General features: G+C 62.4%; 4 protein-coding genes across 14 annotated transcripts; 2 read left to right on the top strand and 2 right to left on the bottom strand.

The window, feature by feature from the left end:
- The first annotated feature begins 24 nt into the window (after positions 1-24).
- Positions 25-5,182, top strand: ABHD8 (abhydrolase domain containing 8). Its single transcript, XM_004616869.2, has 5 exons — positions 25-240; positions 1,473-2,214; positions 3,525-3,695; positions 3,834-4,050; positions 4,591-5,182. Exons 2-5 carry the CDS (start codon positions 1,481-1,483, stop codon positions 4,765-4,767), a joined length of 1,299 nt encoding a protein of 432 aa, XP_004616926.1. The 5' UTR covers positions 25-240; positions 1,473-1,480; the 3' UTR covers positions 4,768-5,182.
- A 106-nt stretch (positions 5,183-5,288) lies between these two features.
- On the bottom strand, positions 5,289-10,235 carry ANKLE1 (ankyrin repeat and LEM domain containing 1). 2 transcript variants are annotated; one of them, XM_055129717.1, is made up of 7 exons: positions 9,945-10,235; positions 9,710-9,815; positions 8,792-9,641; positions 8,507-8,684; positions 8,034-8,193; positions 7,822-7,960; positions 5,289-6,812 (listed from the first exon to the last, which is right to left on the bottom strand). In XM_055129717.1, the coding sequence occupies exons 1-7, from the start codon at positions 10,028-10,030 to the stop codon at positions 6,640-6,642; spliced, it is 1,692 nt and encodes a 563-aa protein (XP_054985692.1). In that variant the 5' UTR covers positions 10,031-10,235; the 3' UTR covers positions 5,289-6,639. The 2 variants fall into 2 exon arrangements, with proteins under 2 accessions (XP_054985692.1, XP_054985691.1); XM_055129716.1 differs by having other exon boundaries at positions 6,670-7,951.
- A 726-nt stretch (positions 10,236-10,961) lies between these two features.
- Positions 10,962-15,800, bottom strand: BABAM1 (BRISC and BRCA1 A complex member 1). 5 transcript variants are annotated; one of them, XM_055126340.1, is made up of 10 exons: positions 15,663-15,800; positions 15,382-15,486; positions 14,688-15,041; positions 14,266-14,324; positions 13,911-14,031; positions 13,708-13,798; positions 13,024-13,048; positions 12,114-12,243; positions 11,940-12,026; positions 10,962-11,482 (listed from the first exon to the last, which is right to left on the bottom strand). In XM_055126340.1, the coding sequence occupies exons 3-10, from the start codon at positions 14,985-14,987 to the stop codon at positions 11,279-11,281; spliced, it is 1,017 nt and encodes a 338-aa protein (XP_054982315.1). In that variant the 5' UTR covers positions 14,988-15,041; positions 15,382-15,486; positions 15,663-15,800; the 3' UTR covers positions 10,962-11,278. The 5 variants fall into 5 exon arrangements, with proteins under 5 accessions (XP_054982315.1, XP_054982317.1, XP_054982316.1 ...); XM_055126342.1 differs by having other exon boundaries at positions 15,413-15,486; XM_055126341.1 differs by having other exon boundaries at positions 15,675-15,727.
- Positions 15,801-18,312: 2,512 nt separating this feature from the next.
- On the top strand, positions 18,313-24,424 carry USHBP1 (USH1 protein network component harmonin binding protein 1). Of its 6 annotated transcripts, none has more exons than XM_055126976.1 (13): positions 18,313-18,413; positions 18,596-18,651; positions 18,733-18,893; positions 19,000-19,372; positions 20,158-20,277; positions 20,765-20,895; positions 21,016-21,153; positions 21,400-21,537; positions 21,835-22,084; positions 22,534-22,761; positions 23,346-23,452; positions 23,783-23,905; positions 24,163-24,424. In XM_055126976.1, exons 2-13 carry the CDS (start codon positions 18,598-18,600, stop codon positions 24,356-24,358), a joined length of 2,019 nt encoding a protein of 672 aa, XP_054982951.1. In that variant the 5' UTR covers positions 18,313-18,413; positions 18,596-18,597; the 3' UTR covers positions 24,359-24,424. The 6 variants fall into 6 exon arrangements, with proteins under 6 accessions (XP_054982951.1, XP_004616928.2, XP_054982949.1 ...); XM_004616871.2 differs by having other exon boundaries at positions 21,013-21,153; XM_055126974.1 differs by having other exon boundaries at positions 21,010-21,153.
- The last annotated feature ends 1,871 nt before the right edge of the window (positions 24,425-26,295 follow it).

The raw sequence follows: 26,295 nt of genomic DNA, 5'->3' as shown, positions 1-26,295 counted from the left end.
TGGCCGATAATCCCGTTCGTCTACCCGCATCCCCGCCCTTCCCGGAGAGAGACTTAAAGGGCCGATTGACTCGGCGGCCGCGGGATGCCCCCAGCGCTGACCGCCCCGGGCCCGTGCCCACCCGCGTCAAGGCTCTCGCACCGACCCCGCGACACCATGTAAACGGCGTCAGCAGGCGGACGCTGGTTTCTCCGCCCCGGACCCCTCCGCCCTGCCTCGGGCCCGGGGCCCCTCAATGAGGTGAGAGGGGAGCGGGCGCGGGGAGGTGGGACCCCGCGTCCCCGGGTCTCTGCTTGCACGGGCGGATGTGCACAAAGCCCACACTCGGGCTCGGGCTCGTAGGAAGCCGCGCAGCCCCAGTGACCCGGACCGCGCCACTGGGGCTGCCGGGCAACCTGACAAGCTAGCGGGGCCTAGCTGTGGGGAGGGGGCTTGCGTGGAGCTCCCGCGCCCCCTCCTAGCTCCCACCGCACGCGCTGCTGGAGACGGGGCGGCGCAGCTGGTTCCCTCATCCGTAAGCAAGCACCGGGCCAGGCTGCCCCAGGCCTAGTCTTATCTCAAGGCCCCAGGATGGAGATGGGGGAGGGGTGAGTCCCCTTTCCAAACCCTAAACAATGGGGGTGCGCTGTGTCGGTATCCCCCCGACTTATGTAACTGCTTCCCGTTGTCGTGGACACTGGTGGCCCTGGGCGCAGGATGGAGGCATGAAACTGGCCACCCCAGCAGTGCTGGCTCCACCTGAGGGCTGCAGCTTTCTCCACAGAACCTGCAGTGGTGAACAGGGTGTCAGAGATCCCTCCCTCTCTGTGCCCCAACCTCAGCCTGCCCATATGTGAGACACAGTTGTACACCAAGGCCTTCCTTCCTGAACTCAGTCCCAAAACTCACTCCTGGGCACATGAAGCCTGGACCCTGCTTTCTGCGCCTTCTGAGAGACTCCCCAAGCCCCCCGGGTCTGTTTTGGGAGCTAGTGAGAGAGCACAGGGAGGAATGAACGGCTGTTGGGTAGAGTGAAGGGACAGGCAGGTGCAAGATGGGTGGATGGTTAGGGGGAGGGTAGAAGGATGGATGAGTACATGGACAGACGGATGGACAGAAGGATGAATTGATGGGTGGATGAGTTAGTAGCAGGGAAGAAAGGATGGATGGTAGATGGATGATGATGGTACACGTGGATGTTGTATGGGTGTTGGGTGGATGGGTGTAGGGCTGAATGACAGAAGGCTGGGGGCGCTTTCAGCTGGGGGCCCCTGAGGGCCTTCCCACATTGCCATAGTGCCCCTACTCGGGGGACTCTGTCCAATCCATCTGCCATTCTCCCTCTGGGCACCTGTAGGGTTAGTCCAAGCCAGGCCCTTTCCTGGGGTTCTTTAAGCTGGCCAGGAGGGTGGCCTGGGGGACCATGCCAGACACAGCTTGCCTGGCTGTTGACCCTAGCCGGGGCCCCTCAGTAAGCAGCTGCCTGCCTACAGGTCGCACTATGCTGACGGGGGTGACCGACGGGATCCTGTGCTGCCTGCTGGGTGCACCCCCCAATGCCGTGGGGCCCCTGGAGAGCGTCGAGTGCAGCGATGGCTACTCTTTCGTGGAGGTGAAGCCGGGCCGCGTGCTGCGGGTGAAGCACGCGGGCCCAGTGCCCGCGCCCAGCCCAGTGCCTTCGGTGTCTGAGGATGCACCGGGAGAGCGCATGGGCCTGGTGCGCTGCCAGCGCCGCATCACCGTGTACCGGAACGGGCGCCTGCTGGTGGAGAACCTGGGCCGTGCCCCGCGGGCCGACCTGCTGCAGGGCCACAATGGCTCCGGGGAGCCGCCCGCAGCGCTGGAGGTGGAGCTGGCTGACCCCGCAGCCAGCCGTGACAGTCGCCCCGGCTCAGGCAGCGCCAGTGCAGGCCGACGGCGGCGCGCGCGGCGGCCCAAGCGCACCATCAACATTGACTGCGAGAAGCACATCACCAGCTGCAAGGGCTCACAGGCCGACGTGGTACTCTTCTTCATCCACGGCGTGGGCGGCTCACTGGCCATCTGGAAGGAACAGCTGGACTTCTTCGTGCGTCTGGGCTATGAGGTGGTTGCGCCTGACCTGGCGGGTCACGGTGCCAGTTCCGCGCCCCAGGTGGCGGCCGCTTACACCTTCTACGCGCTGGCCGAGGACATGCGGGCCATCTTCAAGCGCTATGCCAAGAAACGGAACGTGCTCATAGGACACTCCTACGGGTGAACCGGGCACTGGCTGGGGGTGGGGGTGGGGTGAGGGCAGGGGTGGAGCAGGGGAAGGGGTGGGGAGCAGACTGGAGGCAATGGGGTGAGGGCTGGGACTGGAGTGATAGCACAGTGGGTAGGGCGTTTGCCTTGCACAAGGCCAACCTGGATTCAGTTCCCAGCATCCCATATGGTCCCCTGACCACCGCCAGGAGTAATTCCTGAGTGCATGAGCCAGGAGTAACCCCTGTGCATCGCCGGGTGTGACCCAAAAAGCAAAAAAAAAAAAAAAAAAGCAATGGGGTGAGGGTGAAGCAGGTGGTGAGAGTGAGTGAAATGGCCCTCCTGAACGGCCAGTACTGGACAGAGGGGGACAAGGTGCACCTGCCCAGCTCCCTGTGCGGTGCTGCTGGTCCCCGGCATAATCACAATTTGGTGCCGGGGTAGGAGGACCAGTGTGAGAGTGCTGAGTGCTGGTGCAGAGTGACAGCGGGGAGGTCCCTTGTTGCGGGAGGTCAGTCCACGGTCCCTTGTTGCGGGGAGGCCAATTTAATCCCCGGCGTCCCTTAACGTTCCTCTGAGCACCACCAGGAGAAATTCCTGTGCAGAGCCAGGACTAATCCCTGAGCACACTGGGTGCGCCCCTCAAAAGAAATAAGGCGGTGTGTGCAGGGTGGTGAAAGTGGGGTGTATGAGTTTAACCTGTGTGTCAGCTTAACCTCGCTGAAGCTCAGAGAGGTTAAGCAACCCATTCAGCAACACAGTTCACTGCCAGCCTCGGGTTCACTTCCTGGAGTGGTGTTGGTGTGGGCTGCAGTGTGGGTGTGGAGCCCTGCCTGGTCAGTGCATGGCCATGCCTGGCCTACCGGATAGTCTCTCTGGCCCTGGGCGCTACATTGTGTTTGAGGGGTGGGTGTGATGCAGTGTTGGGCAGTCAGGCTCCACAGGCCAGCCCTGGAGATAGTATATTGTGTAGGGCATGTGCCTTGCACAGGCTTCTGTCCTGGCATCCCCTGTGGTCCCCCTTGCACAGCCAGGGGTAACCCCTGGTCATTGCCCGGTGTGGCCCCAAAACAAAATGAACAGGAAGATCCCACAAGCCCAGCTTGTGGGCCAGCCTCTGAGCTATGGCACCCCGCCCTGGGTCAGGGCTGGCCTTCTCGAACACAGTTTGGACATCCAGGGTTTCTCAGAAACTCAGTTCACCCTCAGTACCTTGCAGCCCCGCCTGTGAGAATGGGACCTGCCCCACCCTGTCCCCCAATGGCACTGATACCCCTGTGCCATGCCTGGCGGCACTGACGTCCCTCTCCCGCCCCCAACAGTGTCTCTTTCTGCACCTTCCTGGCCCACGAGTACCCGGACCTGGTGCATAAGGTGATCATGATCAACGGCGGTGGCCCCACGGCCCTGGAGCCCAGCCTCTGCTCCATCTTCAACATGCCCGCCTGTGTCCTGCACTGCCTCTCGCCCTGCCTGGCCTGGAGCTTCCTCAAGTGAGTGAGAGCCCAGGGACAGGCGGCGGCCTCGCACAGGCCGGGGCGGGAGGGCCTGGGTCCCCCGAGTGCAGGGGAGGGTGGCAGGGCCTGGTGGGGGTAGAGGTCGCTGGCTCAGACACCACCCTTGCTGCGCAGGGCAGGCTTCGCCCGCCAGGGCGCCAAGGAGAAGCAGCTGCTGAAGGAGGGCAATGCCTTCAATGTGTCGTCCTTTGTGCTACGGGCCATGATGAGTGGCCAGTACTGGCCGGAGGGGGACGAGGTCTACCATGCTGAGCTGACCGTGCCGGTGCTGCTGGTCCACGGCATGCATGACAAGTTTGTGCCAGTGGAGGAGGACCAGCGCATGGCTGAGGTGAGGGCGGGACGGCCGGCATGCAAAGGCGGGGAGCGGGGCTTGGAGGCGGCCCCGAGGGCCACGGGGTACTGCTGGTCCTCCCCTGGGCCCCCGGCACACACAGAAACACTGCCCAGTGGGGTTGGCAGTGAGGCGGTAACCAGCCATGGTGTTCAGGAAGAAGGGTGGGGGGCCCCTCCCACTTAAGAACCCCCCAAGAAAAGGTCCTTGATAGTCCTGGTCCTTGCCAGTCCCTGTCCTTGAGCTCCAGACTAGGGGCTGGAGAGACAGCACAGCGGGGAGGGCACGGGCCTTGCACCTGGGTTCAATCCCTGGCACCCCATATGGTGCTCTGAGCACTGCCAGGAGGAACCCCTGAGGGTGTCTAAGGATGGCCCCAAAACAAACAAAATGAAGCTCAGGTCTAGCCAGGGTCCCCTCTGTGCACCCTCGAATGCCGGCATAGCTGGGTCAGGGGTCCCTCCCCGGGGTAGCAGGGACCTCTGGTGCAGCCTGGCCCGGACACTCGCTGAGCCCCTGGGCGCTGCCCCTGCGCAGATCCTGCTCCTGGCCTTCCTAAAGCTCATAGATGAGGGCAGCCACATGGTGATGCTGGAGTGCCCCGAGACCGTCAACACGCTGCTACACGAGTTTCTGCTCTGGGAACCCGAGCCCTCTCCCAGGGCCCTGCCGGACCCTCCTGCTGCACCCTCGCCCCCACCTGCAGAGAAGTAGCCACGGGTGGATCACTGCTTGGTGAGCAGAGGATGCCCCTGGGGGCACAGCGCCTTCAGGGTGGGGCTCCCCTGGCCTGGTGGGCACCACACAGACGCACACGGTGAGGAACCACAGCCTGGACCCCTGCAAAGGCTCTCCTTGTATAGAAGCCCCCCTTCCATGATGTCACGGCTGACGCTGCCCCATCCACTCCCTGCTCTGTCTTCCGCATCAGCCGTGCTATCTGGGCCCTAAGAGGACTCGGGGTGCTGCCCCAGACATAGCCAGAGCCCCTGCAGCCCACCCCAACCCCCATTTCTTGGCCATGGGAGCTACTGTTGCTCAAGGTGGGGAGGGACTGGGGGTGGGGGGCCGGGCACCACTGAACCTGCACATCTCAACTTGTAACTCAATAAATGGAAGTGACAGAGTCCCCCGTTTCCCATCTGCAGTCTGGGGAGACTGCCTGGGGCAGCAGCCACGCTGGTGTGGAACTGGGGGCTGCTTGCAAGGCTAGTGCTCCAGCCCCTGCACTGTGCACCGTCGCCCAGGACCACACTGTTTGATTATCACGATCTTTTTTCCTAAGTCAGGGTATTTTTTTAGGGGGTGGGGCACATCCAGCATTGCCCTGTGAGCCAGCTCCCCACCCACTTCCTGCCCCAGTGCAGGTCATTTCCTCCTGAGCCCCTTTGTTTGCAGCTGTAGATGGAGAAGAGAACTGCCTTGTTTGAGGCAGGGGTCACCTCTTGGGGTTTCCTCCTTTGGGAATCCTGAAGACATTTTTGATGAACACAGCTGGGGAGAGGGTGGCGGGAAGAGAGCCTGGTAGAAAGAGTGTGGGGGTGCAGTGCCCCCCATGCTCAGGACCAGGAGAGACTGGACTGAGAAACTGTTGAAGAAAGTTCATCTTGGGGCTGGAGCGATAGCACGGAGGTAGGGAGTTTGCCTTGCACGCGGCCAACCCAGGTTCAATTCCCTGCATCCCATATGGTCCCCCGAGTACCGCCAGGGGTAATTCCTGAGTGCAGAGCCAGGAGTAACCCCTGTGCATCACTGGGTGTGATCCAAAAAGCAAAGAAAAGAAAGCTCATCTTTTAGGTGATCATTTTTTCCAGGTGCCAGGGGCTCTGCAGAGTCTCAGAGTTCATGCAAGCTGAGGCCCACAGCCCACTTCCTGCAGGGTCTGGCTGGTTGCACCACCATGACAGGCAGGCCTTGCACCCAACGAGGTGGTGTGTAGGGCTCTGTCAGAGAACCACTTGTGTCTATGACCTCGTAAGGTCCAGTGTCACCCCTGGCCCTGGTGCTGTGCTAGGGATAGACCAAAGGATGCTGCATGTGGGGGTAGTCGAGGTTCCTGGCCCCAGTGTAACTGGGCTGGGGTGGGGGGAAGAGATGACTTCAAGGACATAGCCATGAGCCCAGGTGGGGCCAGCCATCCCCCCACCCTGTCACCATGCTGTCCTGCAGATCTCCCCACTGGGCCTGGGCTGCCCTGGCAAGCAGAATCTCACAGACTTGCTCCCTGGAACAGGTTCAGACCCACTGAGTTCCCGGTCAATGGCTGCAACACAAGTTTTGCCAGTGGGGACACCCCACTTGATGCAGGGCACCCCATTTTATATGGCCCCCAACTAAAGCACCCACACCTCTGAGCTTGGTGGATTCCACCCACACCCCCACCTGCCACTGGCTGTGTGGACCTCCAGGGAGACGAAGGCAAACTCCATGTCCGCTCCCAGGGCATGCACAGCACCAGGATCCGAGTATCCTCCCTCGGCCGTAACCAGGCCCTCCCTGCTTCCCTCCGCATCACAGCAGGCCGTCTACTGCAGAGCTGGCTTTCCTCCGGCTCAGGGCGGCTGGAGACCCGCTGCCTCAGCGCACTCAGCCACGCTCATGGATGTCCTCGGGACGCAGCTCTCGTTGGCCCTCAGCCAGAAAGATGAGGAGGGCCCGGTGCAGCAGGTGCACGCCCAGCCTGCAGCGCTGGGCGTGGGGCCAGTTGGCCGCCACCCCGTAGAAGTGTCCTTGTTTCTGGTTTGTCAGCATCCCGATCCCTGGAGAGATGCACAGAGGTCACAGGGGGCCCGGGGCCCTCAAGCGGGAACCAGCCCAAAGGCTGTGGGGGCACCTCCTTCATGTCCGTTCTCCAGCGTCACATGTGCCCCGGCTTTGCTGGGTCTGAGCCCAGGACAGCCACGGGTGGCTGAGGTACAAACCAGCCAAAGAGGTGATGCTAGGGCCAGACACCTGCACAGCAGGGAGAGCCCCGGCACCACGGAGGGTCCCCTGAACACCTCCAAGAGTGATCCCAGAGAGCCAAGGGTAACCCCTGAGAACTGCCGGTGTGGCCCGAAAGCAACAAAATGCTCATAGAAGGTACAGTGGGTGGGACACTTGCCTTGCGAGCGGCCGATCTGGGTTCAACCCCCAGAACTCCATATGGTTCTGGAAGCACCCCCAGGAGTCAGTTCTGATTGCAAAGCCAGCAATAAGCCTTGATTATCGCTCAGCCCCCCCAAAAAAATTTTAATTGCTCAGGGCTGGAGCAACAGCACAGCAGGTAGGGTATTTGCTTTGCACCCGGCCGACCTGGGTTCAATTCCCAGCATCCCATATGGTCCCCTGAGCACCGCCAGGAGTAATTTCTGCGTGAAGAGCCAGGAGTAACCCCTGTGCATCGCCAGGTGTGATAAAAAAAAAATTTGAAGTGCTCATGAATGAATGACCAGGTGTGGAGGGACAGTGCAGGGTTCAGAGCACCTGCCCTGAAAACTGAGTCCCATCCTGTGTCCGTCCCGCGTCCAGGCTCATCCTGAAAGCTCTGAGAGGTCCACAGGGGAGAGGAGGCAGGAGGGGGGATACCGCAGCTGGCAGAGCACCCTGGGTCACACACCCCAGCCCCACTAGGGGCCACAGACACTCGGATGTGTGAGGGTGTGTGTGCGGCCCCCACAACTGCTGGGGCACAAACCTCGGCCACTTTCTCATCGTCCCCCCTAACAACAGCTGCAGCAGGGCAGGAGGCACGCAGCCTCGGCAGCCCCCCCAGCCCCAGGTGCCCACCTAGAGCTGCCACCAGACAGGCTTCGCGGGTGTATGCCTCGGCGGCCACGGCATGCTGGAAGCAGAGCAGTGAGACCACACCGCGCCCACTCGCCCATATGTCCAGGATCCGTAGGACCTTCGGGGAGGCCTGAGGGTGCTGGGGAGGGTCAGGGTTGTCCTGGGTTGCCCTGACCTCCTCCCGCCTCCTCCTGCCACCATCACCCTCGCACCTGTTTCACGGGGCACCGGTGGTGGCCCAGAGCCTCCCACAGGTGGGCATCGGGCCGGGCCCGGCTCCCTTTACCCACGTAGAAGATGGCCCGGACAAAGGTCCTGAGGCGGTCCACCAGGGACAGGGGCGAGGCCCGGGACAGTAGGTCCTGCGTCTCCCTGCAGAGACCAAAGGACACTTAGAAGTGACTAGAACACTGACCCCGAGTCGGGCCAGCAAGCCTGTATTCAGGGCGGTGGGGGGGGGGGTGGCTGCTGCCAAGTCTTGTGGGCTCAACCACCTCTTAGAGAGCAGAGGCCCTGGGGGAGCTCCTGCAGCTGCAACAGGCACATGGGCCTGGAGGGTCCTGGCAGCTTTCAAGCACCACAGGGGGTGGCCCTGAACCTTAAAGGGAGCCCAGAGGGAGGCCTGCCCCTCTTCCTGAGGACACACAGCACCGCCCACCCCTGGGAGCCTCGGGCTACAGCGAACCTGGGGTCCAGCAGCAGGTAAGTAAAGCTGCCCTTGGCCACGCCCTCCCGCCAACGCCTGCTGGGATCCGGCCGCTCAAACTGCCGCGCCAGAGCGTCCTCGTCTTCCTGGGCGTCCGGGATCTGGCCAGTCCGCAGGGCCTCCGCCAGCTCCGGGCTGTGCCCTGAGAAGTTGGAGCCTGGCAGAGGAAACTGAGTCACGGGGGGAGGGTAGTGGAGCGAGGTATGGAGGGCAGAGAATACGAGGTGTGTGTCCAGGGACACCTCGTGCCCAGAGTGGACTCACCACAGGCAGTTCGGGCTTCACGCAGGCGCCGAAGGTAGTGTGGCCGGGTGAAGGGCGTGACCGGGCCAGGGCTAGCCCCCAGCGCCCGCAGTCCCTGCAGGAGCTCCAGGTCCGACTGGGGGACGCCCGGGGAGCACCTGTGGCACGGCTCCCCAGCACTGGCCTTCTCCCCTACCTGCCAGGAGGTGGCCAGTGCTCTGTCCAGGCAGGACTCGGTGGTAGGGGAGGCCAGGGCCAGCGCCTGCAGACCAGCACAGAGCTCCACCTCAGGGGTCCCTGCATGCCCGCCAAGCCCCAGCTCGGGCCCCTCCCAACTCAGGGGCCCCTGCTTGGCGGGGGTCGCAGGTCGGGCAGGGAGAGAGGGTCCTGGGGCAGGGTCCTCGGCTGCCGTGACGAAGGAGGCATTGGAGCTGGTGTCGGGAACAGCCTGAGGGTCGGCTAGACAGCAGGGGAGGCCCCGACCAGGACCAGGGCCTGCATTCTTGCCTCCGCCTTTGTCCGCAGCTCTCCTGTCTAGGGTCCTGCTGCGGCTGGAGGCCGGTCCCATCCCCTGGGGATCTGGGCAGATGGAGCAGAGGGGATCAGGGAGACTTCGGGGCCGGATGGGAAGAATTGGGTGGCACTCAGGAGGGTGATCCCCGCGGGACAGTGTCCGGGTCTGAACAAGCAGAACTGGACCAGAGGTGGTGCCGCTGGGGGCCCACTCACCGCCCTCCTGGGGCTCAGCAGGGTCCCGGTCCGGGTCCCGGGTCCGGCTCAGGGTGCAAGTGTGCGGAGCGAATTCTCGCAGGACATGGACACAGTCGTGGTGGCCCTGCTGCTTCGCCAGGTCCCCAGCGCGGAGTCCGTCCTGCGGCGGGCGCGGTCAGCACCGGACGTCCGAGGCCTCGCCCATCCAACCACCGGGTGTCCCCGCACCTGGTCAAGCAGCTGGGGGTCCGCTCCCCAACTCAGCAGCAGCTCCAAGCCCGGGCGGCAGCCCCAGGCGGCCGCCACATGCAGCGGCGTCAGGGCCTCGTCCGACCTGGGGGCCGGAGCGGTCAGCGCGGTCAGCCCTGCGCGCCCTGGTTCCACCGTCCAGTCCTTCCGGAGCTCAGGCCCCGCGCCCTGGAACCCGACCCAAGCCTTGGCAACCCCGGCTCCTCGCGCTCACCGTGCGTTGGGGTCCCCGCCGCGCCGCAGCAGCGCGTCCAGGCAGCGCAGCCCGCGAGGGTGGCAGGCTCGGGCCGCCAAGTGCATGGCCGCCGCGCCGTCCGCCAGTACCAGGTTAGGGTCCGCGCCCAGGCGCAGCAGCTGCTCCACGGCCCTGCGGAGATCCGGGGACCCACCGTCTGAGCCCGGACCGCGCCCTCAGACCGCGCCCCGCGCCTGCCCCACTCGCCCGCCCGCACCGCGGCTCCTCCTCCCGCAGCGCCGCCCGCAGCCGCTGCGCCAGCTCCTCGGCGGCGTCCATGGCCACGCCGTCCCCCGCCGTCCCGCGCCGCTGGCCGCGCGGTCCCCACAGCCTTCCAACTTCCCGCCGTGCCGCGGTGCGCACGCGCCGACACGCCCCGGGGCTACCCGGCCGCGCGCGGGAACCCAGTCCAGCGGCCAGACAGGAGAGCATGCAGGCCCCGCCTGGGGACGCCGATAAGGGCCCAGGGCGGGTAGGGACAGCCCGGGGCGCCACCATCTCTAACCGGGCGTGTAGGGGTGGGGCTGCGGCCCGGTATCCCGGCTATGCCCACCGACAGTGTCCCCAAGCCTCCCTCTGTCGAGGTGGTCCCTGAGGGACCCCGTATGACCTGGGTGCATTTCGACCTCTTGGAGCAAAGAAAATTGATTCCCCGTCAGCCAATGGGGACTCTTGGGTAAGCAGGAGCCAACTGGACAGGCACGTACCCATTCAATGATACTCAACAGGGTTGGATTTGCGGTACTGGAGGTAGTCTAACTGGGAGCTCATTCCACTGAAAGGCCACTGGAGCTCCTGTGACTCCCATCGGGGCTAGACCAGTCCCACTGTGCTGGGCACATTTGTGTTCGCTTGAATATAGCCGTGCCTGAAGCTGCCCAGGGCTTCTGGAGCAAAGGTGCCTGCCTACAGCTCTCCACTCTGTGACTCCGGTTTTTTGTCCCTGGCAACCCTCAAAGATCCCCACAATCACACAGTAGCTATTGTGCATTTGAATCAGAGTGTCCTGGAGCTTTTATTTTGAGGAAAGAATAAAAATGCCCATTTGACAAACGGTAGGTGGGAAGTATAGGGAATGGGGTATCCAGAGTCTGCTAGGATCTTGGGTTACCTGTTGGGTGCCCCCTGAGACACACACACACACACACACACACACACACACACACACACACACACACACACACACACACACACACACACACACACACACACACACACACACACACACACACACACAGCCTTGTGCCCTGGGTGTCTCCTGGAACTCCCAGAGGGGTCCCACAGTGATCAGTTTGAGAAACAGCTTGGCTGGCTCACACAGTGGCCTCCACCTCTGCGGCCTCCTCCTCATCCTCCAGCAGGCTGTAAGAGGCATGGCTCTGGCAGGGCCGCTGCAGTGGGTGGGCCAGCAGCTTGGCCATGCAGTTGTGCAGCTCCAGGGCAGGCGCAGATAGTGCCACCTCGTACTTGTAGCTGGTCCCCTTGGAATCCAGGCTTCCCATGAAGGCAAACGTATCCTGGGGGTGGGAGGCAGAGGGGAGCAAGAGACTCAGGCAGGGGTGCCACTGGAAGGATTCCCAGAGGAGGAAGCATCAGGGGTAGGTGCTGGGTTTTCCAGGCCAAATAAAAACAAACAAAAAATCACAGCATCCAGCAAACACTACCCACCTCGTGCCCCCCAGAAGTATCAGTCCTGGTGCCCCACCAGGAGAGACAGAAGGGTGCACACAGGCTCCCTTGTCCCGGTGTGGGGCTCCCTGGAGAGGGAAATTTTGGTTTGGGTACTGAGGGATGAATAGGAGTTGATCCCAACACAGCCTGTTTTCTTGGGAAAGCTCACTGCAGGCTGGAAGAGGCGAGGCGAGGCACAGAGGGTGCTTCTTGCAGGAGGCCTGGGCAATACTGCAGGTACAGGGAGCAGGGTCTGCCCAGAGTCGCCTGGGGTGTGATGGTCGTGATCCCTGGGCCCCTCACCTTCCAGCTAAGCTCCTCCTCTTTCTCCTCAGCCCCGTTGTGGATGTACACGATGTCGAAGAAGAAATATGGGCACTGGAACATTTTCTGTGGTGGAGGAGCCCCACGTCAGACCCACTCCCTCATACTCCGCCCCAGGCATCTCCGCTCTACCCCGTGCCAGGCTGTGCTCACCTTCATGGGCTCCGTCAGGGAGAACTGGGGCTGGCTCGGGGGCCGGCTGTACACCAAGATGGTGCGGATCACGTACGGGGGAGGGATGGTCTGCACGTTCTCCGTGACAGGCAGCTCTGTCTTCTGTTGGCTGGAGCCCCACATGGCAGAGGCAGCTGGGGTCAGGCCACAGAGGCTGAGAGCTCAGCTGCTCCCCCTGTTCCTTCTGCCCTGCCCTCCCCCCACCGCCAAGGAAGCCTATGTAGACTAGTGGGGGCCTGTCTGGGTCTGGTGTGCAGATCTCAGAGACAAGCGCGCCTCTTTTCCAGGGAGAGCCCCCACAGCTAAGGAGCAAAGCCTCAGGGCCACGGCAGGGACAGCTGGTCCCAGACCACCACCACGGCCTGGCTGCGTACTAGGTCACTGGCACATCTCCCCTGCCTGGGGAGATGGCACCAAGGGTCCTCTGGGCACCTCCCAGGAGCACCTGAGTCATGGGTGTGCTGGCTCAAAAAAAACAAAAAGAGAGGGAAAAAAAACATGGGCCCACAGCTTAAGAATGACATTTTACATTCCCAAAGAGATGAGAAAAATGATTAGAATGTCAGTGCTCCTAGTCACCAGAAGAGTCACACCCACCTGCCACACAGACCTACAGCCATGTTCGGCCACGCCCATAACTCAGTCAGACCTATTGGACATTTGCCACGCCTACACTCTAACCAGGTCCACAAATTGGCCACGCCCCACACCTAAACCACACCCACACAACTTGGCCAAGCCCTGTATAAATCACACCCCTGTAATTTGGCCACGCCCATCACCTAACCCCTCCCCATGCCCAGCCACGCCCCTGGCCTGGACTCTGGGGTCCTGCAGGCCTGACAACTCATTTGCAACGAGTGGAAGAATCACGAAGATGGGGGCTCACATGAGGTTGAAGAGACCTTCCAGGTCTGGATGGGATGCTAAGGAGAAGGCAGGAGAGGAGCACTGGTAGGCAGGGGTCTTGAGGCCACCGGGTGGGGTGCCATTGCCCCTGGACACGCCACTTGACCCCCTACCCTTTTCACCCAGCAGGGTTCAGGGCACTGGACCTGTGATGTCTGGTGACATGAAACTCCGACCTGGGCAGCTGCTCTCCTCACAGTGAAAGAACCATGGGGTCCCAGGCCCCCCCATGCCCCACATCCTCACTATTTCTTGTTTTCTGTCTTGGGGCTCCCACACTTGGTGGTGGTCAGGGGCTACTTCCTACCATGTGCTGAGGACGGTGCAGGCCGGCTGCACGTGCAGCCTGGACAGCGAGTGCTGGGCTCTCCGAGGCCTGACTGCTTCCTGTCTACACTAGGGCCTCCTGGTGCATCACCATGCGTGCAGCACACGCGGTGGTGCAGACTGAGCCCCAACCTGGGGGCTGGGGCCACAGCTGCAGTGCTCAGGGGAACCACGTGCAGGTGTGGGGTCCACACAGAGGCTGATGGCCCACGAGGCCACAGCTATAGCCTTGCCATGTCCAGTCCTGCAGGGTCAGATCTTAAGGCTGCCCAGGGAAGGGTCAGTCTCCACCCTGGGAATGGCGGTGCAGCAGGTGTGCACATGAGCAGAAGGATGCACAGAAGGATACTGCAGGCAGAGCAGGGTGCAGTCTCCAGGTCATACAGGCAGCTGCAGAGCTCGCGGGGGTCTGAGGTGAGGCCGGACAGCTGTAGGGACATATGTACAGGGCTCACGAGGGGAGAACGGCGATCTCCCGCTCCGCCACCACCCAGTCCCTGCACCTCCACCCTGCGCCTGCCCCCGCCGCAGCTCGCGCACCCAGGCCATGTCGTCATTCACCACCACCAGCGCAAACTCGTGGCTCTTGTCGATCTTGTGCTTGGTACGCACGAACATCTCGATCATCTTCTGGGACACGTTCAGGGCGTTGGTCTTAGAGCTGGGGGCGGAGCCAAGGCTGGGGCTAGGCCTTCAGCCAGTGCCCCCCACACCAACCCATCCCTGGGGTCCTCCACGGGAAGGGAGTGAGGGTGGCCCCTGGGACCGCAGCTCGGTCTCACCTGCTGCGGGATCCCCGCACCCTGCTTACCCCTGAGGGACTCCTGCAGCCAACTCACTTGCTGGGGGACCTCCACACCCTGATCACCCCTGGGGGACCACCAAGGCCCCTCACCCGTTGAAGGACTCCAGCTTCGGCAACGCCATCTCCTCTGCCAGGTCCAGGCAGATGATCTGCATGGGCAGGAAGGGTGTGGGTGCCAGGACGGACAGAGGGCCACCCTGCCCTCACCCTCTCAGCAGGCCCGGCAGAAAGGGCATGAGGATGACCTCCCAGTTCCAGACCCAGCACCCCAAGGATAGCAGCATGATTGGGGGTCAGCAGCTGGGAACAGGCCCGAACCAGAACCCCAGAACCAATGAAACTAGGCCCAATGGGCCAATCTGGGGAGCCTGCGGGTGGAGACAGCCCCCTTGGCTCTGCCTCAGCCCCTCAGTGCGAGGACACAGATGTGGGCTTTAGCCCCTGACACGGCCACTGGTCCACAGGGAACATACGCCAAGTAAAGGCAGTGCTGTGCGACTAGCCCCACTCACCACCTTCTCTGGACAGTTGACCCTTGGTGTCCGAACATGGACCTCGGGTGTGGCTGGGGGCACCTGCCAGGGCTTGGGACCAGTTCCGGAAGGGCCTGGAGGGCCGTCTTCTGCGCTGGCTGCCTCGCCCTCGCCCTCACTGCGGCTGCCCACACTGGTCTGGGCCCCCAGCGCTCGGTCCTCTGCCCCCTCAGGGTTGGAGCGTGTGGGGGGCCTGGGCTCTGAGGCAGCCTGCTCCTCCTCTTCCTCCTCCTCTTCCTCCTCCTCTTCTGCCAGACTGATGGACTCGGCCACTTCCATGGCTCCCGAGTGGCCGGGTGGAGCAGGCACGGGGGAAGCCAGGGTCCTCTGCTTCTGGATGTTGAAAGTCATCGGATTACGGGGCACAAGGGCTTCTTGACAGCCTGCATGCCCTGGTATGTGGCTCCTATCTGCGGCCACTCTTCCCTGACCCTCCTCGGCTAGGCAGCACCTCTGACCACTACATGGCTCACCAAGGGGCCTAGGATCCCATAGAGGCCTGAGCATCCTGCTTGTCTGGAGCTGCCCGGAGCCCCTTTTGCCAGCCTGATGTGATGCTCATCCAGAACACAACAGAGACCCTGGGGCGCGCCTGGAGACAACCATGTCTGAAATCCACCCCACAGGCTTCCCTTCCTTGGTTCAAGCCGGACAGAACTGGGGTTTCTGTTACCTGAAGCTCTTGGTAATCACGGAATAATCACCTCTAGGACACTCCCCGGGGCGCTGGGCTGTCGAGAGAGGCTTCTGCAGAGAGCGGCAGGGAACCGTATAGGGCCTAGGAGGAAAGTCAGGGCGCCAATGGCACCGCCAGCCTGGCTCTCGGCGCGCCTCGCAGCCCCAACAAAGCCGCAAGCGGGATGGAAGCGAAGCCGCGGAAAGCCAGAACTCGCGGAGGAACCAGGCGCGGCGCGGGGCTCTCTAGGACCGGGTCCCCACGCTGCCAACACCCACTTTCTCGCTCACGGATGCCTACGCAGCCTTTCAACCCGACCGCCCGCTGCTAGGAAGCCGCCATCTTCGTAGCCGGAAGTGATGTACGCCAGCGCGACGCCTCCTGGGAAATGTAGTTCAATAGGGAGGGCGAGCATGCTTCTCGCGAGGCCAGGGCACCGATAGGCTAGGGCTGCGCCGGGATGAGTTTTGATCTTTGATGGACAGGGAAAGGGGCGGGAAGAGCTTTCTTGTTTCTGGCTACCATTGGGAAGGGACTGAAGCGCGGGGAGGGCCTGAGATGTGATGGACAGGGAGCAGGACGAACTCTGAACGTTTATTGGGCGGAGCTTTTAGAATTCCGGTCGGTGATTGGCTGGGACGCGAAGGGCAAGGGAGGTTTCGTTCCGACTGGCCATGATTCCTGGTGACAAATGAATTGGGACCGGGCTGGCCTGGGGTAGTGAGGACACGCGGGGCAGGCTAGTGATTGGTGGAGGCGCTGTGGCTCTCAGTGAGGGGCAGGGTGCTTATAGCTGAGGGCCCCTCCCAGTTATCCAGTTCAGCTGACTCCTTGTTTTACTCACATTTGCAGAAACTCGAATGATGGAGCCAGAAGTTTTCGTCAAACTACTTTTCGTCTACACACACACACACACACACACACACACACACACACACACACACATACACACACACGCATACACACACACATACACACACACACACACCGGGAAGTTTTTGTCAAACTATCTTTCGTCTACACACACACACTCGGGAGTTTTTGTCAAACTACCTTTCGTCTTCACACATACACACACACATGAGCCTTTTCAGACACACACACACACACACACACACACACACACACACACACACACGAGTCTTTTCAGCCCTCAGCCCTGTAAAGAACACTGGCTTTTGTTTTTTTTTGTCGGTGACCTCCTGGGGCTGTTGACCCTGGAAGGAAGGAGAATCCCACAGGACTGGGGCATGGAGGGTCCTGAGAGTGGAACTCACAGATTCATGGAAGGCAGGCTACAGCTATGGGAACCTGTGACACAGAGGGCACCCTGGTGGCAGAGAGTGAGAGCACCACCATATCCCTCTCTCCAGCCCTGGTTGTTATTTCGGTTCTAATTTAGTGCCATACTGTAATGGGGGCTGCCAGGTGTGGTCCCTGAGACTTGTGGGGAAGCTGAGGCTCCAGCTTACATTGCATGCACTCCCCAAACCCTCAGCAAGCCTTTGCCAGACTGGAGAGCTCAAACTATATCCTGAGGGCAGCAGGGAGCCAGGGAGTGTGTGTGATTGGGAGGCACAGGCACAGCCATCTCTGGGGCCTGGGTGGGGAAGGGAGTGAAGTCGCTTTGCAATCAGGGAGGGGGCTGGGCTGGTGCGCAGGTGACAGGGTGGAGGCCCATTAGAGGTGGGTGTCAATGGCCAGATGTGGAGCCCATCTAAGTGCTGAGGCTGCACTTATGCTGCTAGAACAGTGGCTGGTACCTGTGTGGACGCAGAGAGGGAGAAGGGGCCTGACTCCTCCAGGTGCCCAGCCATGTGCTTAAAAACCCACCAGAGATGGAGTGGAGAGACGTCTCAGAGAGAGGGTACTTGCCTGGCATTTCACCAACCTCGGTCTGAATCCCAGCACAGAGCTACGGATAAGCCTGGGCACAGCCCAAAGCATGCCCCAAGCCCTGAGCTGAGAATAGTGTCTGAGCACCACCAGTGTGATCCCCAATCGCAGAAAACCTCAGTGGACATTGTTGAAAAATGCTCCTGTCCCTGACACTTCACAGTTGAGGGAACTAGGGTCAATCTGGGCACCACCCACTGGAAGCTTCGATCCCATATTTGTGCTGGTCCTGATGGGAATGAAAACTGTGTGTGCATGCACAGACACTACAGACACACAGAGACATACTCACACAAACACATGCACAGACACATATGCGCACACAATCACACATAGACACATCACACACACACATTCACACAAATAAATGGACAGACACAGGGTCCATAGTGATAGTACAGTAGGTAGAATATTTGCCTTGTGTGCAGCCAGTCCAGGTTCAATCCCCCGCATCCCATATGGTTCCCTGGCACCACTAGGAATAAATCCTGAGCACAGAGCCAGAAGTGACTCCTGACCATCACTGGGTGTGGCCCAAAAATCAAAAGAAAAAAGAAAAGAAAAAGAAATGGACAGACACACAGACAGACACAGATATGCACACAAAACACATAGGCATGCACATAGGAACACTCACACAGACACATACAGACATTCATAGACACACATAGACACACAGGCACACTTAGGCCCTCATATAGACAGGCACATACACATGCACACGCGCACACACATACAGGCACAGACATACACACAAACACCCATAGATACACAGACACACACATACACACACAATACACGTACACACACCACACACACACTGTAGGCTCTGCCTTGGGGAAACTGGGGGGACACTGGGCGGACCCCTGGGACACTATGGCTCTGGCAGTGAGATGCAAAGGTTCAAGGAGGGACCCCCAGGCCTGGAGGCCCCCATACTAGCAGGAGGAAGCCGAGGAGGAAACAGCACAATGATGGAGCACGTGACCGGCGCGGGGGCTTCCTGTGCCCAGCCCCTCCCAGGCCTGAGTGGCCTGAGTGACTCCTGAGAGTGCCCGCTGGACATTCAGGTCCTCCAAGAGTGGCCCCATAGGATAGCGACTGCGAGTGGCTGAAGGACCCTCTGCAACCAGGTACAGCAGACGTTGAATAGGCAGAGGTGATGGGGCTGGGAGAAGGCCTGGGAGGGGACTGGCCCCTGGAGAGGTTGTGAGCGGCCTGTCCTGGCAGGCATCCCAGTGTGGGGGCAGGTTAGGGCTGTGCTCAGAGGGGCTCGCCAAGGCCAGGAGATGGCACCGACCACTGATCTCTGCAGACATGAGCGCCCGGGCCACACGGCCCCGAAGCCGCCGAGGGAGGCATGCACTGCCCGTGAGTGTCCCCTACGGCCACACCCCACTGAGGGGCCCCGAGACCCATGGCTGCTGACTCAGAGCAGCGGCCCCTTGGCAGGGGGAGCTGGACCCGGTGGTGGAGAGCTCGGAGGAGACTGAAGTGGCTAGCCGAAGTACAGGCCCTGGAGCTGGCCCAGCCACTGACCTGGCCCAGGAGGTGAAGCCAGAACTGCAGGGTATGGACCTGGAGCCGCCCCTGGGGCACAGCCCCCGAGGCAGGTAGGGCCCCTGCAAGGACCACCCCAACCTTCTTCCCTTCTGGCTCCTGCCAGACTGCCCCAGAGGGTCCCATTTCCAGAACCTTCCATCTCCCACTGCTCCCCAGTGTACACGCAGAAGCAGACGAGGATGGCGGCAAGGTCTCCCTGGAGCTGGCTGAGCCGGCCAGCCAGACCCCCCAGGCACCTCAGGCCGGGGAGCCCCCAGGCCCTACAGATGTGTTTGAGAAGCTGCAGGACGTGCTCTGCTCCCTGGAGGCCACGGCCACCGCCTGGCGTGTCCAGCCCCAGCCCCAACAGGCAGAGGGCGGCGGCCCGGGGACAGGGATGCCAGCAATGGAGCCAGAGGCAGGTCCCGGGGGCCTGCAGCGTGAGGCTGCTGGACTGGCAGAGAGAAATGCGTGGCTGCGGCTGGCCCTGGAGAGCCGAGAGGCAGAGCTGGCACGCATGCAAGCCGAGAAGGAGACCGTGCAGAGAGAGGTGAGTGGGCACAGCCCCTGCCGGCCCTGTCTTATGAAGGCAGCAAACATGGCAGCAACTCGGTGCCACCTTCCAAGAAACCTGCCTAGGCTGTGCAGGACTAGACTTGAGCAGGGAGAAACTGGAGCCCGGCAATCTTAGTCATGGGGGTCTCCACGAGGCACGCGGAGCGCAGAAACTGCAGCCAGGGAAGCATCAGCGTTACACGAACCTGACCCTCATTCGACTCCCAGTACTACACAAGGTTCCCTGAAGCCATCCAGGAGTGAGCCCTGAGCACAGAGCCAGGAGTGTCCCCTGAGCACAAAGCCAGGAGTGACTCCTGAGCACAGAGCTAGGAGTGATCCCTGAGCACAGAGCCAGAAGTCAGCCCTGAGCCAGGAATGATCCCTGAGCACAGAGCCAGGAGTCAGCCCTGAGCACAGACCTGGGAGTGAGCCCTGAGCACAGAGCCTGAAGTGAGCACTGGACATGGGGCCAGGAGTGACCACTGAGCCGGGTTGGGGGCAGCATTGTTGCAGCTGTAACCCAGGCAGGCCTGAGGGAGGTGACTGCGTGTCTGGATTGTTCCAGGAAGGGCCCAGGAAGGGCCCAGAGGCCAGTGGGGGCAGGAGCAAGACAGTGGTAGTGGCCAGCCTGGCCTTCGGGCCCGTGGGTGAGGCTGGAGGGCATCAAGGCAGGAGCCCCCCAGGAGCAGAGCTGGAGGGGCATGGCAGAGTAGAAGGACACTGGGATGTCCTCAGCGGGTGTAGGGACCCTAATCCTTAGTCCCCACCCCTCCCTAGGTGCAGGAGCTGCAGAATTTCCTGCTGACTCTGGAGCCCGCCCAGCCCTTGGGCCAAGGCCAAGGCCCTAGCTCCCGCAGTGAACCAGGCAGCCCTGGGGCTGAGCCGTGGGGGACCCGGGTGAGTGGGGGCCCATCAGCTCCTGAGCACTGGGGCGGAGAGCTCTGCCTGTCATGGCTTGTGCTTCACACATGGGGGCTCGGCGTGACCCCAGGACTCTGCAGCCCCCTGGGAAACTTTTGTTGTTGTTGTTTATCCTTTAGGGCTTTGGGCCATGCCCGGTTGTGCTCAACTTCCTCTGGGCTCTGCGCTCAGGGCCGCTCCTGGTGATGCTTGGGAACCCTATGGGATGGCACTGGGGTCGCGCCCTCCTTGCTGTCCTACTGCTCTGGCCCCTGGGGGACTTCTGGGAGCAGACACTGGGCACAGCCCAGTGGGACACTGCAACTGACCCCGAAGAAGCAGACAGAACACATGTGATCTTGTGCCCCACAGGGCCTGAATGCTGAGGTTCAGATCCTGGTCATAGAACCTGAAAGTTTTCATGACTGGGGGAGGGGGGGAACATGCCCTGAGCATTGGGTGACACAAACCTTCTCCCTGCCAGGACACCCCCTTTCCCCTCGCTCAACCCCTGCTCCGGCGCCTCAGAAGTGACCCCAGCACCCAGCTGCTTGTCACCCCTTGCAGTGTCCCCGAGTCCCACGCCATGGAGGTGCAGCTGGAGCAGCTGCGGGGGTGAGCGAGCGCCACTGGCCCAGCTCCGCAGGCCCTGCTGCCCCGGGTGGGGGTGTGGAGGTTGGGACGGGCCTCCGAGGTGGGGCTCATGCCCCCTGCTCCCCACTCTGGAAGCAGCAGCATCGAGAAGCTCAAGTGCTTCAACCGCCTGCTGTCGGCCGTGCTCCAGGGCTGCAAGGGCCGGTGCGAAGCCCTCAGCATGCAGCTCGGCCAGCGGGAGGCAGAGGCCACTGTGCTCCGCCTGGCTCTGCAGGACAGGTGGGTGAAGCTCATTCACATGGCTGGTGGCCGGGTGGGTGCCCAGAGGTGCCCTTCCATCCCAAGAGACGCCTGAACCTAAGCCCCCAACTCACCTCGTCATGGGAGCCCGGGTAGCTGCCTTAGTCCACGTGCCCGGGAAGTGGGTTGCCTGCTCCCTGAGGGGGGAGGAGTGCGGGCGCCCTGGCAGCCCACCTCCAGACCATGCTGGACGTCGTGGAGCGCTCAGAAGCCCGTGTCTGCCAGTGAGAGCTGCGAGAGAGCCTACGGCAGCCTGCTTGTCCTGCGGGCCGCGGCGTCCCCCAGGGAGCTGGAGGTGGCCGAGCAAGAGGCACAGAGGCTGCTGGCCCAGGACGGAGACATGTGGCAGGGCTCCTTGCCCAGGTGCCAACCCCTCGTGGGGTGTGGGGTAGCAGGGGGCTGGGGCAGGCATGGGACTGACGCTGGTGGGAAGATGCGGGAGGCCCCTGTGGGTCACGAGCAGCCTGAGGCTGGTGTCCTCCCAGCTGACCGGCAGGAGCAGGACAGCTCCTTGGGGTGAGGGTCCCCACTGGGGTCTGTACTCTCACGCCCACACTGCAGCACCTAGCAGCCCCTGGTGATGACCCATCTTGAGAACCCCAAGAGGCAAAGGGGGTGGCCACAGGGCCTGCTCCCCCAGCACCTCTCCTTGCTCGGCAGCCCCGAGGGCAGCAGTGTGGACAGGCCCACGACCCTGGAGGTGGCCGCGCAGCTCCAGGGCTGGATTCAGTGCCTTCAGAAGCACCGGGCCTTGCTGAAGATCCCCCCAGAGCCGGGCCCCACCCTGACGCCCGTGTCCACCGTGCCCCGTGCAGAAGCCATGGTCCAGGCCATCCTGGACACCCAGCCTGGTCCTGCACTGCCCCAACTGGACAAGATCCAGATCCAGCAGGACCTGGCAGCCACCCGGGTACTCCTGGGGGGTTGGCTCTGGGCTTGGTCTTGCTTGGAGTTGGGGGGCTGAGACCCTTTGCTAAGAGGAAGGTGATTGAGAACCCAACTGCAAGAGGGGGTAGTCTGCTGGACTCGGGCAGGTTTCCTAGAAGAACTGGGGCTGGGGTTTTGAGGGATGAGTAGGATGAGTCCTTTAGTATCCAATTCTCATAAAACTCTTAAATCTGGAACTGGAGAGACCACATTGTGGTGAAGGTGCTTGCCTTGCATGCAGCCAACTGCAACTTGCATATGGTCAGCCCAGCACCACACTGGGACCTCACTCCAGAGCACAAAATGCTGAATAGCCCCTGGGCACCTCTCGACACCCTTTGGGCTGGAAAGAGAGGCGGGGGAAGGGGCATAAGCTCGGGCCAAGGGAGGAACCCGTGGTGATGGGGCTCACTCTGCCCTTGCACACTCCAGGAGAGCTTGGCAGATCTGATGCTGCGGCTGCAGCTGGTGCGGCGGGAGAAGCGGGGCCTGGAGCTGCGGGAGGCGGCAATGCGCGCCCAGAGCCCCGCGCATGCGCTGCTGCAGGCCCAGCTGCGGTGGGAGCTGGAGCTGCTCCAGACGGGCTGCTCGGGCAGCAGCTCTGGGGACACCAGTGGCGCTGGGAGCAGCAGCGAGGATGATGAGGAGGGCGTCACCCTGGTGAGCGGAGCCGCTGGGGCTCTCCTGGTGACCCCTTCTCTCCCGCTCAGGGCCCAAGTCTGCCTGGCAGGGGCCACACCTAGGGTCCAGTGTTCCTGCCTTTGAGCTGATGATTTTGTGGGGGTTTGGGTCATAGCTGGCAGTGCTTGGGGTGGAGTCCGGGCTCTGGTATGCAGCCTTGCTCAGAGGTCAGCCCTGATCACCCCTCTGCCTCCACGGCCACATTCCAGCCCCTGCTTCCTCCCCAGAGGTCATCTTTCCTGGATCCTTGTCAGTCTCTCCTATCATATGCTTAAGGCCTACAGTGACTTCTGGGACCTTCCTTCAAATCACATACCTGAGGCTTGACCTGTGTGGGGTACTGACCAATCTGTCGGCCTGAGTTCAGACCTCGCCCCCTCCTGGGCTAGATTCACCTGCTACTCTCTCCCCTAAGCTATTGGCTTTCCATGTGAGGGAGTGGCTTTGGGGTGTCTGTCCATTGGCTGGGGCTGGGATCCCAGGCTCTGGCTGCTTTGGTGCCCAGCCTGGATGAGCACATTCTCTCTCACTCAGCTGAGGTCTGTGTGCCTCTGCCTCTACAGCACCCTCCCGCTGTCCCTGCGGGGAGCCAGAGTCTTGATGGTGGTTGGGTGAGCCAGGAGCAGGACCAGGAGAAGCTTGCCCAGGAACTGGCAGCATCCCTCACCCGGTGGGTGGCCACACCAGCCTTGGGAGCCAGCCCAGGGTGGGGGTGCATGTGAGAGTGTGGGGAGCGCTGTGTGCAGATGTGGTTGCAGGGAAACACCTGGGCAGGAAACCCTATCGCCAGGTGTGTCCACATGAAATCCTTGGACATGTCTGGACATACATGGACACACATAGGAACATGCATATATGTTCACATGAAGCACCTGGGAATATGCATGCATGTGCACAAATGTGCAGACACCTGGTGTGTCCGCTGGAAGCCGCGGGGCAGGGGGCAGGAAGGCCGGCCGGCAGCCGGGCTCTGTCTCCACCTGCTCTCTCGTCCGAGCAGGGCGCTAGACTTGCAGGAGCAGCTTCAGGCGCTGCGGGAGGAGCTGGAGCAGGTGGTTCAGAAGGGAAGAGCCAGGCGCGTGCAGAGCGCCGAGCTCACCCGAGAGTTGTGCAAAGCTCACAGGTGGGCGCCCGCCTCTAGGACTCTGACTGCGAGGGGACCCTGGCTTTCTTGGACCTCAGCTGCTGCCCCACAGCACCTTGCCTGGCTCCGCCCCCAGTCCAAGTCCGCCCCCGCCCAACCCATTGACTCCGTCTATCTCAAACCCTGCCCAATCTATCTGACTGTCCCAGCCCAAGTTTGACTCCGCCCCTCTAGGCTCCTCCCCAGCTCACCTGACTCCACCTCTGTCCCTCCGACCCCGCCCACTCCCCCCGCAGCTCCCTGGTCCTGGCCTTCCGTGGTGCCCACCGGAAGCAGGAGGAACAGCGGCGGAAGCTGGAGCAGCAGGTGGCAATGATGGAGGCGAGACATACAGAGGAGCTGTTGGGGCTGGAAGCCGTGGCCCGGGCCCTGGGGAGACCCCCGAGGCCCCTGCCCTCACGGCTTCCGCGGCCAGGGGAGACCTTCCTGTAAGCCCCTCAGGGATCCGGACAGCAGCACGCTGTGATTGGCCCTGCCATAAAGGCCCTTGGACTCTTTTGTGGTGTTTGTGGCTGTGACTTGGCGAGCTGTTTGATGTAGTGGGATTTGGCGGGGTGGTGGGTGGTATGATGGAGGATCTGGCCACGGAAAAGACCCTGGGTATTTGGGGGGCACCAGACGGCCTGTGAAGGTGCCAGCGGATTGAGGGGATCATATCTGTGGCTGGCGGGACAGGAATTGGGGTAGGAATGCAAGCACCAATGACACCAATTCTCATGATCAAGAGCCCTCGGTGGGTCCCTGGGGTCAGGGCATTCCCCAATCCTTGGCAGAGCCCCGCAAGAAAGATGCTATGCTTCAGGAAGAAGTCCCCGGGCAGAGTTCTGCAGGCTCTAGAACTTTCCGTGGGAGAGGAATGCTGGGACTGGAGTGCACATGGTAGAAGAATGTAGAGCTAAGGGCTCCTCGGGGCTGTTGCTGGTGCTCAGTGTCCAGGGTTAGCGAGGCAGATAATTAGCATAAAATTTGTATACACCCCGCCCCTCGGACCTGGAATTGGGGGCTGGACGCTACCCGAGGGACCCGCTCAGTGGCCAGCTGTCCGCTCCCGGGCGCTGGCTGAAACTCAAGCCCTGGGGCTGGGGCTGCTCTCCTGCCGCAACTGTGCAGGAGGGTGTGCTGGGGAGGGGCGTCTCAGGGTCCCCTGGCCGGATCTCTGGATTTGGGCCCTCTGTGAAGAAGGCATGGAAACTGAGGCAGGCGGCAGGGCACCGGTGCGTGCGGTGCGGAGAATGGAACAGGGGCCCTCAGGGGAGCGACCTCAGCCCGCGGGGCCACGGGTCGTCCATGGGGGCTGGCAAAGGACCTGCTGTCACCTGTTGGGGTGGGGCCGAGGGGGCGGGGCGGGTTCCAGGGAGGCCGCCAGCCGGTCTGGCTGTTCCCAGGGGCGCCCCCGCGGCAGATGCACCCCGGCCTCTTTGGGTTCCTTTGTCCCGGGCCGCGGCAGCCGCAAGGTCAAATGTCACCGCGGGGCCGCGGGCAGGGGTCAACGGGGCGGTGCTGGGCCTGGATCCACCCTTAGGCGGAGAGGGGTGGGGGGGCGGTTTGGGCTGGCCAGGGAACGGAGCAGAGGGTGCTGGTCCGGTCTGGTTCTGCATGTCTACCTTTACACAAGGGTCAGCATCCCGCCACCGTGGCCTCAGGCGAAGGGGACTCCCCTCCGTGGCCTCAGGCGAAGGGGACTCCCCTCCCTGCAAAGACGCGGTTTCAGGCGGTCCCTGCAGGGTCCCCCGCAGCGCACCAACCGTTTCTTCCCTGGAGCCTGGCGCTGCCAGGGCAGCGGCCCCGCCCGTGGCGCCCTGGATGCCTTCTGGAGACGCGCCTCATCCCCAGCTGGGGGAAAGGGGCATAGTGCCCACCCCCCACCCCGCCGTGTGTCGGTGCCCGTCTCAAATAAGACCGGGCCGGCGGACCCGCGGGACTCCCGGGTGAAAGGTCCCGCGGGGATTTTCCAGCCGGTTAAAGGTTAACAGGCTCGGGGCCGCCCGGGGCATACAAAGGGTGTTTAATAAATGCGGGCAGGAGGGCAGGGGCTGGGGGCGGGGCGGGGCGGCAGCTGCGAGGCTGGTGGCGAGGGCCCGGCAAGGGCCTCTGCGGTGCAGCCGGCCACAGGACCAGCCCTTTCAGTAAAGAGCAGGGGAAAAAAAAAAAAATGGAAATTAAAGGGAAAGGGAGGCCGGCGGGGCGGAGGCGGCCGAAGGGGCCTTCCCGTCTCCAGCCGCGCCGCCGCTCCCGGTCCCCCGGCTCCGCAGCCAGAGGCCCCCTGACCCCCGCGTCCCACAGACCCCACAGCCCCGTCCCCCAGAGACCCGAGCCCCAGGTGTCGGCCGGGGCGGCGCGGGGGGAAGGGCGGGGGGAGCGGCCACTTC

The sequence above is a fragment of the Sorex araneus genome, chromosome 2 (assembly GCF_027595985.1).
Source record: "Sorex araneus isolate mSorAra2 chromosome 2, mSorAra2.pri, whole genome shotgun sequence".
Classification (NCBI taxonomy): Eukaryota; Metazoa; Chordata; class Mammalia; order Eulipotyphla; family Soricidae; genus Sorex; species Sorex araneus.
The sequence above is the reverse complement of the archived record's forward strand: the minus strand, read 5'-3'. Positions and strand labels throughout refer to the sequence as shown.